The sequence below is a fragment of the Schistocerca serialis genome, chromosome 2 (genome assembly GCF_023864345.2).
Source record: "Schistocerca serialis cubense isolate TAMUIC-IGC-003099 chromosome 2, iqSchSeri2.2, whole genome shotgun sequence".
Classification (NCBI taxonomy): Eukaryota; Metazoa; Arthropoda; class Insecta; order Orthoptera; family Acrididae; genus Schistocerca; species Schistocerca serialis.
The window spans coordinates 315,673,016-315,690,585 of NC_064639.1; the positions used below are offsets into that span (position 1 = coordinate 315,673,016).

The 17,570-nt window shown below is 38.8% G+C and overlaps 1 protein-coding gene across 4 annotated transcripts in view; it reads left to right on the top strand.

The window, feature by feature from the left end:
* The window catches only part of LOC126457111 (RING finger protein 17), a 505,497-nt gene that overhangs the window by 24,139 nt on the left and 463,788 nt on the right, over nt 1–17,570 (top strand). For all 4 annotated transcript variants that reach the window (XM_050093159.1, XM_050093158.1, XM_050093161.1 and 1 more), the window contains exon 4: nt 4,045–4,251. In XM_050093159.1, coding sequence (XP_049949116.1) covers nt 4,045–4,251 — 207 coding nt within the window. The remainder of the gene's footprint in view (nt 1–4,044; nt 4,252–17,570) is intronic.

Here is a 17,570-nt window from a genome sequence, read left to right on the forward strand (position 1 = left end):
GAAGAAATAAACGGAGAAGTGGTGGTGCCTCAGAGTGAATTGGATTTCCAAAACTAAGTTTCCAAATCCTCAGGGAACAGAAGTTTTCAGATATTGTGATTACCAGTTTAGTCTGTCAGTGGGACATGGACTTTAACTGTAAAAACTTCAAAAACTGGTGGGTGTCAGTGGGCAAGGGAGAACTGTATATCGAAAATTACTGAGGAGGCAGAAAAACCAACAGATTTATCAGGAAACAGACTGTGAAGTGAGTGGTGTACTTATTAACTGCATTGAATATGAAATAGAGTTGGCCAGGGCCTGTAAGTAAGTGAACAGGTAGTGCATGAACAAAGAAGTATTTTTGCTAGAGTCTTATATGCAACAAAAGACTCAGAAGATGGCATAAAGGAAAGTAGGTTATTGGCAGTAGGAAACAAGCAGAAGCACAAGGGTTGTGTGTAGCTGAAGACTGTAATGGGTGTAAAAGCATAGGGAAACCTGTTACAAGCAGTGAAAGTCAAATGTCTTACGATGATTTATGAGGAACAGATTTTATACAGAATGATGAGACACTAGATTGACATTTAATCCGAGTGCTGCCAGTTGAGTTGAAACACATTCCAAAATCCAGAGCCAAACTTTTATTTTATAGGTGACGGTGCAGTAAGTGTCCTTGATAGATATAAATGTCTGCCAGTCATGAAATGAAATCTAAATCATATTCATTTTTTAGGTAATTACAGCTGTCAGACCTGATGCATGAACATGGAGTTTTGATATGATTGTGAAAGCCTAAGGCCATTTCCTACGTGAGCGGCAGAAGCAAGCGACAGCGCGCGACAGCTTCAGGCGACAAAACACAACCGCAGGTGTAGTTACGGAAGTGTCCTACGTGAGTGACATCTGGTGCAACTGGTGACGTTTGAATTCAAACATATTTGTATCCTGTCGCTGCAGCACGAGCGACAGAGAGCGACAGCCACGTGCCTTCTCGAGAAGAGCAGTGGAGCAGAAGCGACGGCAGCTATGAAATACTTATCATCCGATTTTAAGAAAACTATTTGGTGAAAAAATTTGATTCTTCCGCATCTTATAGGTTGATATCCTTAAACAATAAAGATCTCAATATATTTTCGTAATTCATCATAGTTATCGTGCCACACGAAATTGAGTACATGGCTGCACAAATTTTTAAGAATTTGCAGAGGTAAAATCACATTGCGCAGACTTTCCATATACTTGATTTAAGGCCATACATTATTGTGTATGAAATGTAACCAATATGTCTAAATTGTATTTAAAGTTGAGCCCGTGTTGATATCTCTCTTCATTCTTGAGATATTGGTCGTTATATCCACGGACGGGTCGCTTGCGGCGCACCCGAACCTTTCCTGCGTTTCGGGAATCAAATGGCTGTAAAAATAGTCGTTTCTCATAAACTGTTCAAGATATGGAAATCATGATTTTTGGAAATGACAGCATATAGAAGGGAGTATTTCATCGTATGATTAACAATCGATACGTTTTTGTAATTTGATGCTCAAAGTCATGAACAGAAAATGAGGTGCACCAAATCTTTCCCTAATATTTTTTATTTCATACTTTTAGATAAATCATTACACAAACCGTTTGACTTTCTTTTCAAAAATTTTGTATGCTTTACTTTTACAGACTATTTAGATTAATTGAAATGCTTGGCCTTAACACTAACTGCTGATGAATTATGTTCGCAACATCAAATATCTGTAAAATTTCATGGTTCATTGTAATTTATTGCCGGCCGAAGTGGCCGAGCGGTTAAAGGCGCTACAGTCTGGAACCGCACGACCGCTACGGTCGCAGGTTCGAATCCTGCCTCGGGCATGGATGTGTGTGATGTCCTTAGGTTAGTTAGGTTTAAGTAGTTCTAAGTTCTAGGGGACTTATGACCACAGCAGTTGAGTCCCATAGTGCTCAGAGCCATTTGAACCATTTTGTAATTTATTAGGAATTCAGTGTGTGTGATAAACTGGGATAGGTGTGTAGATCAAGTTCTTTGGCAAGACCTTAAAAATGTACTTAGCAAGACAGTGTAAACAGTATACATAAAAATAAATATACAGAATTGTAAGTGAGTCAGTTAAAACATAACCAGGACCAGGAATCGAACCCAGTACCTTCCTGATGCCCGCAATCACTATCTATAATGCTACCACTACACCACAGCTACATTTTTGCATAAATATTCAATCAGTATATTTGTGTGTATTTAGGGTAGTTAGTCATGTAGCCAGTCATTCTTCTGCATTTATTGGCTGTTAAAAGTTATTGGTCATGAAAAAATCATTTGTATTTAATTTATTGATGAGATAGTCTAATGTTCCTCTGCTCATTCAAGTGTATTCGAAGAATTTGTCTGGTGATCTTCATAGTTGATGATAATTATGGAATTCTCCATGGAGATTTCTCCCTTTGTAAATTTCGTGCACAGCATTCCATTTCGCTTTATTTGCTTAAGTAAACCTAATTTTGTAGCCTTACTCTCCAGCTACAGTATTCTACAGTTTAAGGGCACCGTTTTATAGAAACAGCTGGTTGGCTCTAAGCAGCCATCTTGTAGTGCGACATGGTCGCTTGCACGCAGCACACTCGAGCTTTTCGCCCGATGTTGCTGCTTGTCGCTGGAGTGTCGCGTATCCAGAAGTTGCTTGCTGTCGGTCGCTTCTGTCGCTCACGTAGGACAAGGCCTAAGTTGAGGGGTTTATTTTAAGTGACTAGTTTTGACAGAAAATTTGAGATATTGTTTTGTTTATTTCTCCTGTTGTACTTTTTGCAATGGGATGGAATAAAAGTAATTGCTTTGAAGTCATGGGTGTTAACTCTTCAGTTTATCTGTGCCTCTTTCTTTGTTGTTCCAATCTAATGTTTGTAGAAAGTTCTGTACTCCACCGACTGAGTGCGTTGTAATGAAATTTTTGTTTTGGCATGGTGGGGAGAGACTGGAATTGTGGCAAAAATACAACATTGAAGGATTATTTGATTAAACAGAGAATTTGAAAAGTTTGTTGTTATACTTGTATTCCAATGACATCAAGAATGTGTGTTCATGGGGGTATCTACTTTTGATACTCTGGCCTCCACCACTCAGAGATAACTTTGAGACAAATACTTATGTTTATTGTTAGAACAGTTTCCAAACATTACACTTCAGTAATTAGTTCTGCAGTGACATGTAAAGTTTAGTTCGTTGCTTATAGATATCTTAGTTCGGTGTAACTCAGAGTAATCTGCTTCCTGCCACTGCTGCTGAAGTGGTCGTCCCAGTCCATTTCATATGCTAACTGGATCTAGTTACGTGAATTCTATGACATAATCCAGGTACCAATTCATTTTATAGTGGTTTATTAAAGACAAGCTGCACCACTTCTTGGTGGCAGCCCACTCCACATAACAGACCACATAGCCACAAAACCGTAGTAAAACAATTAAATTATTACACTGATGTGCAACACAGTGGTTGCGTCTGTGAATGGTCTCCAACTGCCCTTTTCTGAGCCTTCTGCTCCCCCTATTTATATGTTCTTAATTATGTTGTTAACAAAACTATACTGCAAATTTATAAAATTAACAATTAAAAGTTGAAAGTTATTATGAAAACTATACACACAACATTTTGTATTTTATGCTCAAACTGGTGTATACAATATAAAATATTTTTACATAAGATATACATCACATTATACAAAATAGTGAAAAACAGCAATGCCAACCTAATTTTTCTTAATTATGGCTTCATTAGTGAACGCAAAGTAATGCTAGCATATATTGGACGAACATGACATACAAGTAAACAAATGAAAGAATAAATTTTATGAAATTTAACGTATTACACTAAATCACTTATTAGATACAACTGAATTACGAAACGTTCAATGAATTGCCTCTTTTGAGAGTATTTCATTAGGGTATTGAAAAAGGAATGTAAAACAAGGGATTGTGTTATTTCATCATTCACTGAATTATGTATATTCTGTTTGGCTAGTGGCTGATGTCCAGGGGGAAAAAAAACTCTGTATGTTTCAGATACACCGTACGGTGAAAGCTCTGCAAAAACATAAGAAGTATCCCCTTACACAATCGGATCCCAAAGGAGTGTTACCATTTCCCATGTGTAAGGAGCACCCGGAACAGAAATTGGAATTTTCTTGTGCAGAATGTGACAAAATAGTGTGTTCTCATTGCATTATATTGTACCATCAACGTCATGAGGTTTGCACTGTGAAGAAGAAGGTGAGTTAATGAATATATTTCACTGTATTCCAGTCTGTATTTGTAAGCAGAATATATCTTCATCACTTATTCAAGAGCAAATGCAGAAGGAAAATGACCACAATTTACATCAGAGAAATGTTTGACAACCTCCGTATTGAATGTGTGTAAATAATGCTTCCCCACGATTAATAACTATGTGGGATCATGACTAGCTTACACAGTGCCTTCTTGGCACACAAGATTCATGGTTTCATGTGACTTCGATATGACTTTTAACTTCAGCTTAAAAGGACAGGTACCTTGATTAAACTTAACAAACAATGTTTCGCATCCTCATTGCCACAACATATTATTTAAAGTGCCCCCACAGCCCTTAGCTCCTGTATACTGTGGTTTGAACAGTACCTGTGTGTTGGTTATTATTTTTCTCTTTTACCTCACAGAAGTAATCACCACATTACAATATTTCAAACATGTATGGCAATGTTTGATTAAATTTTAACACCATGGCAGCAAGTGTAACAGATCGATTATTTGAAACTGTTCTTGTCAGTTACTACTGATATGAACAACGAAGCCCTCTCAGGATGCTAAAGACTCATTCATGTGCATAAGTGTGGTGAGCATGAGAGCCTGAGCCATTGTAATACTTCTTTTTGTAGTATTGCAGTCTTACATTCAGCTTTCTCCTCTAATTTGTGATTATAGGGAGGAGGAGGGGTAATATTCACTATGTTTATCACATTTGATAAGCTACACATGCCTCCTGGTTGGACCAAATGCCGAGCACCTGTGGGAGCCTTCATTTGCTAAGTACGGGTTTGGTGAATCCGGGTTTCCTGACCTATATTGGTGTGTGCTGCAGTCCTCAGAAACCATAAGCTGTGGGCATGCTGAGATAACCACCTTGTGGCACAGTTATGGTATGTTGGGTGTCACAGGGAACAGGGATCTTGACTCCACTGTCCAGATCGTAAATAAATAAATAAATAAATATTGATCTGAAGGTGTGCTGCTTGCCTGTGTGACAAATGGCTGTTGAGGTGAAACAGTCATTAGTCAGCAACTTCTGGGGAACCTGCCCCACCTCAATTGAACAAGACCTACCCAGGCAGCTGAGTCTCTGCCCTCTTCCTTCTCATTGTTAATAACCACATTTTTGGTGTAAACAAACCATTATTAGTGTTGCTATATTATGTGTAGAACATAGTCTTTTGCTTTGCCCTCTGCAAGTAAGTCGCTGAACTATTGCTATGATCAGCCACAGCGTAAAGATTGCCAACGAGAATGAAGATGCCTGCACAACCAGGGAGCAGGAAGATGTTGGTACTTTTGAAATCAACCAATGATATGGTTTTTGACGTCTCAGAATTCGGTAATTTGTTGTACATTTATAGTAGTTGTTGTTTGCATGAAAAATCTCAAATATTTTTTGAGTTATTTATTTGTAAAACTTCCAGAATTGTGGTTTTTGTTAAGTTTTGACGTCTTAAATACACCGTATTTCAGAAATAGACGTAAAATTTGTAACATTTTATGCAGTTTCTTATAAGCTTTAAAAGTACCAGTATGTGGTAATTGATGATATTCGTAACAATGCTGAGTTTTCACATATTAAATTAATTTTTAATTTTGAAAATTACAAAATTGAGATTTTTTGTTTTGTTTTTTTAAACAAATAAATGTTAGTCACACATTATTTGTTAATGTGTCTGCCAAATATCAAGATTTATTCCTGTGGGAAAACATTAAAATGAATTTTTATTTTGCTGTTAAGTCCCACTTGCAGCGCATGGGCTATAGCGCTTTCTGGTTGGTACTGAGTTGTAATATGTCAAAAACCAAATAAGGTTGTCAGATCATTTTTTGTATTTAGTGATAACCAATTTATTACAATATTAGAATTACACACTTAAATTCAAAGCCACATTTGGCTTTCCCAAATTAACAGTGAAGATGCCCCAAAAAAGACTACAGATAATTTACTTACTTACACCTTCATTTTAGAAGTACATTAATATTACTTAGTATCATTAATTAAACAATGAGATCATTGTTACTATTTAACAGTGTGTTATTTGAGCGTTTTGCAAAGAGAAATTTTTTGTTCATATGCAACAAGAAAGATATTACAGTGATACACTAATAGTCTTAGAGTCTAAGACCGTGTATTGCAGTTTCTTTTTTTTTTTTTATGATAAATCAGCAACCCAGTTCTCCCAAGCAATAATGACAGACGGTTAATGTAACAACCGCTTTGTTCTCCAACATAATCTGAGGCTTTGCACAGCTCTTCGTCTGATAGTCTATATGTTCTTCCAGTGGCAGTTTCGGGGTTTAATTTTCAAAATATGAAGTTTCTTTTATTTATGAAAAAGAAAGAACTGGTCTAAAAGGATGTATAAATAGAACATTTACTTCTTCGCCTTTTTTCATCTCTCAACAGCACACAAGCCATTGACCTTTTGTTATCATAGGCACAAGCACCAAGTCCTGCAGTCTGTTCAAAAACATGTAGCATATGGATGTACTTGACTTTTATGAACATAAAAATCCTTAAAATGAGAAATAATTTTTGCTTTACCTTTACCTTTGGCCTTGCTCATAGGAATAAAAGTGTTATACTTCTGATTCTTCGTGACTGCTATGCTCTTTACTATGCTCTTTTTGCAAACCACCTTTTTTATGCTGCAGGCTCATCGTTGTCACAGAGGGGGTGACTGATGGCACATATGCCCCACTCAGACAGTTGGAAGGAAGTTCATATTTGATCATGTGCTTCCATAACTCATTAATATGAATGTTAAGAAAACAGGTTCAATTTTTATTTTATATGCATTTATTAAGCCACTGGTTTCAGTCTGTATGAATATCCTCAAGTGACAGTGGCACAAATGTGCGAAAGTCATAATTTATAATGCTTAATTTCCCAATAAAATGTTGAACTGCCCGTTTGGAATAAGACAAGTACAATATTCCACTTTGTTGGCAGAGCTTGGTACTTCTCGTATTCCATCATGTGCCTTTCAACATTTTATTAGATGCTTAAGTATTTTAAAACATGAATCAGGCACTTTTCTTCCACCTTACCCATCGATTACAAGTGTTTAATGAGTTGTACGTGCACACAATGATTTGGTGCTCTTGTCCGTCACCAGTGCTTTGCTAATTTTATCTCAACACTTCATCTCTACCGAAGTGAATTACTTTCAAAAGAGGTGGATTTTTTTACCTGGCAATGCTTTGCAATTGCTAAATATTTATGGGAATTGCATATACATCCTAAATTGTGTAAAAATTTGAAGTAAATCCGGCAAGATCTATTCCAGATTTTTCGCAACAGTTTTTCCTTGTTCTGTATTAAATGTATGTTTATATAGGTAATATATCACAAAACTGTGTAGCCTATGTCCATCCAAATGTTCATTAGAGTATTGCATAAAAATGTGAAGTAAATCCTTCAAGAACCTTTTGAGATTTGTTGTAACTACACATCCCCAGTATGTATATATGTTTATATTGTATATATTAGAAAAATATATAGCCTATGTCCATCCGAATGTTCATTAGAGCATCGTGTAAAAAATCGTAGTAAATTGTCAAGAACTTTTTGAGACTTTTGGTAACAACATTTCCGCTTTATGTATTACATATATTTTTATGTATTATGCGTGTAATTGTCAGACTGTGTGTGTGTGGGGGGGGGGAGAGGGGGGGTTATGAAAACCTGTGACTGCAGAACTGTCAAAACTGAACAGAAAAATTTTGTTCCGTTTCTTTTTCATATCAAAAATTCATTAAAACACACACAAACTGACCAGATTCGTCGAGCTGTTATCAAGTGATGATCTATCGTAACTGATTTTAATTTCTGACTTTTCCGAGTGGATTTTCCAAAAAAATTCCATCGCACGAACTTTGTTCTGACAATTCCGAAGACTACAAAGACAAAAGTCAATCAGCTCTGCTGAGCAGTTCTTAATTGATGATATTTCATACATGCAGGAACAGATGTTAATTTCTAACTTTTCTGCTGGATTTCCGTAAAAAATATATATCATTTCTGTCGGGAAAAAGTTCGTATGAAAGAAAATTTTAAGCAAATTCAGCATAAAAGTCAGAAATTAACATCAATTGCTGCATATGTGAAATATTATCAATTAAGAATGGCTGCAGCTTGCAAAGCAAATGCATCTGAGATACAGTCAGCAATACGAATAGGGGTAAAATAAAATTTATGTCTGTACATTACGTTTGGAATACCATAATGAATATTGCTGCAAATTAAAAAATAGAGTACGACTAACACACATTATTTTCCAGAACAAAAACTTCCAATTTTGAAATTTTAAAGATATAAAAAATTTTGGTTTGGGAAAATTTAGTATTTTAATTAATTTGGTCAAGCAACACATTTTAAAGCCTATAATAAACTGAATAAAATGGTGTAAACTTCTGGGTTGTACATCAAATATTTTTTGAGATACAACAATTTTAAGTTTTCGAATCACTGCAAAAATTGCAAAATTTCGGAAGCCTCAAACATTAATAACTTGGAAACAGTGTCCAAAAAATCTTTAATTTTGAATTTTATCTTATTTTGATTGGTAGAAAAAAAAGACAAAATATTACAAGTTTCTAAGCCATCAAGGTTCAAATTCATTTTTTTATTGGTTGATTTCACATGATGACTAAGCAACAATGCTTCATTGTAATTATTACAAGGCTTGCTCTGAGCAGCGAGATGCGATGTGCCAGCAGTGAGGCTGCAGCATAAACGCACCTTTAGACACTTGGTGAATATTCCATTGTAGCTAAGTTGCATGAAACACTATTAATTCCAACCATGGAGTGGTGCCATGTGAATAAATAATAATCTGTCTGATCACTTGCATCCATTCATGTCCATTGTGCATTCCAACAGACTTGGGCAATTCCAGCAGGACCATGTGATATCCTACACGTCCAGAATTGCTACAGAGTGGTACTAGGAACACACTTCTAAGTTTAAACACTTCCACTGATCACCAAACTCTCCAGAAATGAACATTATTGAACATACCCGGGATGAGTTGCAACATGCTATTTCAAAGAGATCTCCATCTCCTTGTACTCCTACGGATTTATGGACAGCCGGCAGGAGTCATGGTGTCAGTTCCCTCCAGCACTACTTTAGACATTAGTCGAGTCCATGCCACGTCGTGTTACGAAACTTCTGCGAACTCACGGGGGCTCTACATGATATTAGGCACGTGTACCAGTTTCTTTGACTCTTCAGTGTATAAAAGGAATGTGCAGAAAGTGATGAAGAGAGAAGATACAGACCTTGAAAGAAAGCCTACATTCATTTTAACTTTCAGTGCACCAGTCCTCCCCTGTCACATTAGAACCGGTTTCGTACACTTAAATATTTGTCCATATATTAGATCTATTAGTTACAAAACCAGCACCATATACAGAGGCAAGGGAGTTACACTACTTACCCTTAAAATTGCTACATGACGAAGATGACGTGCTACAGACAGGAAATTTAACCGACAGGAAGAAGATGCTGTGATATGCAAATGATTAGCTATTCAGAGCATTCACACAAGGTTGACGCCGGTGGCGATACCTACAACGTGGTGACATGAGGAGAGTTTCCAACCAATTTCTCATACACAAACAACAGTTGACCGCCGTTGTCTGGTGAAACGTTCTAATGATGCCTCGTGTAAGGAGGAGAAATGCGTACCATCACGTTTCTGACTTTGATAAAGGTCGGATTGTAGCCTATCGCGATTGCATTTTATCGTATCGCGACATTGCTGCTCGTGTTGGTCGAGATCCAATGACCGTTAGCAGAGTATGGAGTCGGTGGATTCAGGAGGTTAATAAGGAACGCCGTGCTGGATCCCAATGGCCTCATATCACTAGCAGTCGAGATGATGGGCATCTTACCCGCATGGCTGTAATGGATCGTGCAGCCATGTCTCAATCCCTGAGTCAACAGATGGGGACGTTTGCAAGACAACAACCATCTGCATGAACAGTTCGACGACCTTTGCAGCTGCATGGACTATCAGCTCGAAGACCATGGCTGCGGTTACCCTTGATGCTGCATCACAGACGAGTGCCTGCGGTGGTGTACTCAACGACGAACCTGGGTGCACGAATGGCAAAACGTCATTTTTTCAGATGAATCCAGGTTCTGTTTGCAGCATCATGATGGTCGCATCCATGTTTGGCGACATCTTGGTGAACGCACATTGGAAGCGTGTATTCATCATCGCCATACTGGCGTATCACTCGGCGTGATGGTAGGGGGTGCCATTGGTTACACGTCTCGGTCACCTCTTGTTCGCATTGACGGCACTTTGAACAATGGACGTTACAATTCAGATGTGTTACGACTCGTGGCTCTACTCTTCATTCGAACTCTGTGAAACCCTACATTTTAGCAGGATAATGCATGACCGCAGGTCCTGTACGGGCCATTCTGGATACAGAAAATGTTAGACTTCTGCCCTGGCCAGCACTTTCTCCAGATCTCTCACCAATTGAAAAGTCTGGTTAATGGTGGGCGAGCAACTGGCTCCTCACAATACGCCAGTCACTGCTCTTGATGAACTGTGGTATTGTGTTGAATCTGCATGGGCAGCTGTACCTGTACACGCCATCCAAGCTCTGTTTCACTCAATGCCCAGGCGTATCAAGGCCGTTATTACGGCCAGAGGTGGTTGTTTTGGGTACTAATTTCTCAGGATCTATGCACCCAAATTGCATGAAAATGGAATCACATGTCAGTTGTAGTATAATATATTTGTCCGATGCATACCCGTTTACCATCTGTATTTCTTCTTGGTGTAGCAATTTTAATGGCCAGTAGTGTATTTAGAACCTTGCAGCCCCCATCATCTGTTTTCCTCAGTTGCAGCCAATTGTGAAATGGCCAAAGGTAACATTAACATCTCAACATGAAGCAAATCGTTGTATATTGCCAACACCTGCTCATATTGCAGCACATGCCAAATTACACCTGCCAGAGAACAAATTTTGAAGATTTCTAAGACCAGCAATGTGCTGCCAGCACCATCAAAACAAAAGATCTTACCATCAGTGGTTGGTCCATTCTACCATGGACCTCCCTGGTTTCCTACCTGAAAAGGAAAAGTTACTATGAAGAGCAAGTCAAACTCCAATAGAATAAAAGCTAAAGCCACAGAGGTGTCATCAGCAGCTACCTCTGTCACTGAAGATTTATAGATGGAAGTGGTCACTTTAAAAGACTCACCAAATTTCTCTAGCCCACCTCCCATTGCCTTGGACTGCTCTACCCCTCAACGTGCAAAAAGAGAGGGAAGACAAACCTCACCAATAGGGTGATATACTACAGTGGAATGTAAATGATTTCGGAAATCGTGTGGAACAACTGAAGCTCCCAGGAGAGGCAATAACTGCATGTATGTTGCTTCAAGAACGTGGTGAAAGGACTAAGGGGGGAGTCGTAGTGTTCTTTAGTGGACACTTAACTCTTACCACACTCCAAGCAGTTGCTGTCACTGTAAATCTTGTGTCATTCCAGGTATCAGTGAATTCTGTTTGGCTCCCTCTACTGGAACCACTTGGTAGTGAGGCACTCTCCAAGCTTATCAACCAGCTCCTACCCCCTCCCACGTACTCCTTTTAGGATATTTCGATGCGCGTAGGGGCAGAGATTCAACTTGTCTAAGGGATTAAATGGTTGGAAATGTTGTGAATCAGAAAATATAGTTCAAGGAAATGAGAGTCACTTAAGTGGTGCCAACTTCACGATACTATCAAGGGGAAAAAATTAGTGCAAGCTGAATCATTGTGTTTGTCTACTGCATAAGAGTGTGCCAATATAACTCTGTTATTGCCAGTGCTGCAGTGAAGAACTGTGGGTTTTAGGAGCACCTGCATCTAGTCCACATTGACACCCGAAATCTCCTACTTTGTCCCAGCTTTTTCGGGTGGCATGTAAAAGGCAGACTTCAGAGTAACTGTGCAAAGAGCCGTTCATATTATTCTTAAAACTGTTTTTACCTTAGATCATGCCTCATGGTCACTGTTTACGTTATTCTCGCTGATAGAACAGTATGATGCTTCTTTCATGTAGTTTATCAAGTACATAATATTAAAAAACTGTAAGTCCATTGCTTGTTTACAGCTACTTTCTTTGATGTTTCACCCCAGAGATAAAATAGTGGTTTTCAACATTACTGTTGGAGTGTGAAAATCCATGTTTGTTCATGAGAGAATTGAGATTTTCTTCACTGTAATGTGTATATTGAAATTTATGTTGCCTGGTTCTCATGACAGTCTTGTGGAAATGGAGTGGTTAGGAAGAATTCTTCTACAAAGGATGTTCAAAAAGTTTTGCACAGTCATCTCTAATTTTTTTGTTTTTTGCAGAAGTAGAATGAAATTTTTTGTGAACATACTTGGAACATTTAGCTATAAGTTGGCATATAAAAGTATATTCTTTTATTTACAGGTGAGCCATAAGGGACTGTGAAGTAGATGTCAGGTTTCGACAACGGTCAGTAATGATTTCCTCTTCAAGACCGGCGATGACTGTGCCACATCGATTCACAGGAAGTTGCTCCCTGTTTATGGGGAGGACACAGTGGATCGTAGCAGTATCCAGCGGTGGTTGCAGAGGTTTAAAGAAGGTGATTTCTCTCTGCTGCACAATCCACGATGCGGTAGACCATCGATGGCATGAGTGATGTGAATAAGGAGACCATTGATCAAATTATCGAAAATGACAGATGTGTGATGACATGACAGCTTGCTGAAATGACTCGTTTGTCATTAGATAGTGTGGTATCACTGGCACAATCACTGGGGTACAGAAAAATGTGTGCACATTGAGTGCCTAGCTTATTGGCAAGAGAAATGAAAACGATGAGGAAGAATGTGTGCGAGGGTCTCATGAAGACCTTTACTGAAGAGGCGAAATAGTGTTTTGACGACGTCATTACCCAGGATGAAACACGGTTGTTTTTGTCCAAACCTGAGAGCAAAACTCAGTCCATGGAGTGGCGTCATCCAGGATCCCCTTGGATAAAGAAACCAAGACTTTCACAAACAGCAGGCTGAACGGTGATGGCCTCCTCCTTCTGGGATCAGTGTGGTGTCATTTTCATTTATGTTTTGGAACCTGGCTCCACAATTAACCTGGACCATTACTGTTTGTCATTGGTCAAGCTGCGACCTGCCACCAAGGCCTACAGACCACAGCTTCAGGGTCAGCTCATCAGACTACGCCATGACAATGCCAAACCCCATACAGCCCTTATGACGCAGTAGAAAATCAGGAAAATGGGTTGGAAAATTGTTCCTCATCGTCCCTACAGTCCAGACTTGGCTCCGTCTCATTTTTACCCATTTTGTTGCCTGAAGGCCCACCTGCACGGTAAAACATTTGATAGTGAGAAAGACTTTATTTCCTGTGTCAAGCGATGGTGTAAAAGTCAATCCCCAGAATTTTACCAAAGTGCATTTACCTCATGGAGAGAACGTTGGACCAGATGTGTCACAGTTGATGGAGGCGACATTGAGTGGGCTCAGTGTATAACTAAATGTTCCAAGTATGTTCACAATAAATTTCATTCTCCTCCTGCAAAAAATAAAAAAACTTAGACAACTGTGCAAAACTTTTTGAACGCCCTTTTTAATTACAGCATACTGACACCGTAAGGAGGTGCTAATAATGTGCATTATTTCAAGGGTGTGGCTGGTGGATACTTTCATGCAGCAATTCATGCATCTAAGTTCATACCTCCACAGTCTCTTGCTACAATTACCACTGTAACAGTCTAAATTGATTGATATATTAACCCTCCTTTGAACAGCATGATATGTAGCTCTTCCTTCTTTAAGAAAAGTATGCACTGTCCAGCTTTGTGATACAGAGTGCAGTATAATACAATCATAAAGAATGCAGTCGTTTTTCCGAAGTTTGCAGGCTACAGTGTATCCAGGTATCATCATTTTCAGGATGAAACAATTTGTGAATGAAACAAACTGCCTCCCTTTCCAGAAGATGTATTGTAAAAACTTTTACACAAATATACACACAATATGTCACCCAAAATCACAGACGGTAAGAGGCAAATAGTTGGAGTGAAGTATTTGATATCGACTTAAGGAAACATTAAAATATAGATATATGTTCATCTTTCTTTTCGTACATATCGCCTTTAGGCGCGGGCATGTCTATATTGCATCTTGCCCCACGCAGTGTTCACATACTTATTAAATGACATATACTTTGTGACTACACCTAAATAAGATCCATCTCAACAGCATATTCCCAATTGTTCAGGTGCAGATTCTCCAGCTTGCAGGTTATCCATGCGTAGTTCAGCGGTTTTGGAAAAAAAAAAAGTGTAGATAGAATGAATATTTTTGTTTACAATAAAATTTCTGATTGTAGTGATGACATAGATGATGAAAACCTCCGCTATTAGTAAACTCCACTACCATTTTCTGAAATTTGGTGAACAAAATGTACTGAGCAAAAGAAGAGAGAAAAGACAAGTTGATCAAGAACCCATTGGCATGCACATCAAGACACTGAAATGTTTTGATCTGTTAGAATAACCAGGACAAAGTTCATGTGACTATAGCAGTGGTTTGACTCTTCTGAAGATGAGAACCATAATCAAGGAAAAAATGAATGAAAAACGGAAACAGGAAAATATTGGATGGTTATTTCCTGAAAGTCGAGGGCCATTCCATGTTAGCTCAATCACTCCATGACAGTCATGGTCCCAGATTTTGGTATAACGTAGCATATTTGTTCTGTTTATGGATTTAAATAAGAGTGCAAAATATTTATGCTATATCTCAAATGGTCTGCGTTTTGCAGCCAGCTAACGTTTTTGAACTTTAAGATGTAACATGTTATTCGTAGAATGAGATGTTCCTCATCCTTGATCTCCACTGGCCAACGAAAGATGTTCGTAAGTTAAGTAGGAAGCACCCCACTTTTGGGAGGTTTTTGATGGTTTGTACAGATCGCAATTGCACTGAGACTGTGCTGTTGGTTATAAGGGCCGCAGACTGGCACTTCTACCTGCTGAGTGGAGTTGTTTGCTCTGTGGGGCTGCAAGTGAAGGGCATGGAGCAAACATGACCTCCATGACTACAAAGGAATCGTCACGGAAAAGACAATTGATGTTCAGATTTTATTGTAAAATTGTTCAGAGTCTCTTGTGATACTCACTCATTGAAACATCTAGCTGGAATTTTACACCTAGGTAGTCAATCAATTAGAAGAAGTTAGGATAGTGTATTATAAGAAATACTTTGAGTTCAACTTCTCTGGGTGTATTATTCCACTAGATAGAAGATAGTCTCTTTCTGCATCATCAACACTGTGTGGAAGAAGTTGGTTCACGGTTCAAGGGCACTGCATAGCAGGACCCCGTTGCAGCATTGATATTGTTCAGTGAATAACAGAAAACATAAGAGAATCTTGTAAAATACAAGAGCTAGAGATCAACTGCTGGACTGTTCGAAAAGCCCATCCCCATCACCACCAGCAGAAAAATAAGCCACAAAACATTCAAAGTTCACAGCTTTTTGTTGTCGGGCAGAATAAATACATTTTTTTGTATTTTGACATAACTGTCATCAAGGAGTGTTACTGAATGGGATTTAAAATGTTTATGTGACACCACAAACGGTCATCAAACCACAGTCACTAAAACAATGAAATTTTTACAAGTTTTGATGACCTGAGTTGTCATTTTCAAATGTAATCACAAACCTGGAAATCTTGTGACCCATTTCTGCTGACTTTGCTTCAGTTTACTGGTTTTAGTTTTGTTTTCTTAATATTTGAGAGATTGCAATTATTATTGCAGTTTCCTAGGTCTGTGATTGCATTTGAAAATGACAACTCAGTGCATCAAAACTAGTTATGTAACCTTTTAAAAATTTCAGTGTTTTAGTGACCGTGGCTTGAGGACGGTTTGTGGTGTCAAATAAACATTTTAGAAATACAGTGTGTTCAAATATACAAAATATAATTCAATAGTAAATGATGAAGAGGTAAATTATCTTCCTCATTTACTATTGAATACTGATAAAATTCTTTTAAAGCATTCAGAGAAATATGGATTAAAAGAATATGAAACATCATGTAACATTAAAGGGGAGAACAATATTATGGGAAGGAAACTTGCTACTCACCATATGGTGGAGATGCTGAGTCGCAGATAGGCACAACAAAAAGATTTTCACACTTAAAGCTTTCGGCCAATGCCCTTCGTCAACACCACACACACACACACACACACACACACACACACACACACACACACACACACACAAACGCAACTCTCACACACGACTGCAGTTTTGGGCAACTGAAACAGCCTGAGACTGCAGTCATGTGTGTGAGTTGTGTGTGTGTGTGTGTGTGTGTGTGTGTGTGTGTGTGTGTGTGTGTGTGTGTGTGTTGACAAAGGCCATTGGCCGGAAGCTTTAAGTGTGAAAATCTTTTTGCCACCGTTTCTTACTGCTAGCCTAGCAGCTGTCAACGAGAGACAGGAAGACGTGGGGAGTGGTTTGAATCTGATTCTCAGAGATTGTTGACACGGCGACCAGAGACTGGTATCGTGTGTGCATGAGGTGTTTCTGAGTGATTGTGTGTGTGTGTGTGTGTGTGTGTGTGTGGGCACGCTTTGTTTTCTGAAAAAGGCTATGGCCAAAAAGTAAGTTGTGAGAGAGAGATTGTCTTTTCTACATGCCTGTCCGCAGCTCAGCGATCATCTTTACAGTGAGCTGCTACCTATCCTCATTGGTTCCCAGAGTATTTGCGCAAGTTATCTTGCATGGATTGATCACCACAGTTTCGTTTCACCAACATGGTGTCTGTGATATGTTAATATCTAGCCACGCAAGTGAATTTCCACAACAGGCCAAAACCGCAGACCATTTCTGTGGGTATTTCTAATGGGGGCCTGCTGATCAGAAGCCCATCGTTTCCCACTATTGTGCAAGCCGTGCCCGTTGGATCTAGTCTCACCAATCTGCCTCCAGGCTAAGTCTGTTTTTGTGTGGCATAATCTGGAGGATTCTCGTGATTTATCCATGGACCCAGGACAGAGGTGCTCCTCGGCAGGCCAGAGGCCAAGGGCGATGTATTTCAGGTATTGTGACTTTCTCACTGCAAGTACATCGAACAGTGCAGCATTTTATAGACATTGTATTTATTGTAGTACGGTACATTTTAGCACTTCGAAAATATTCACGATAAGAAGAAGAAAATGGTGTCAGTCGCTAGCAGTTTGTACACTATGTGCTCATACATTTCTTGA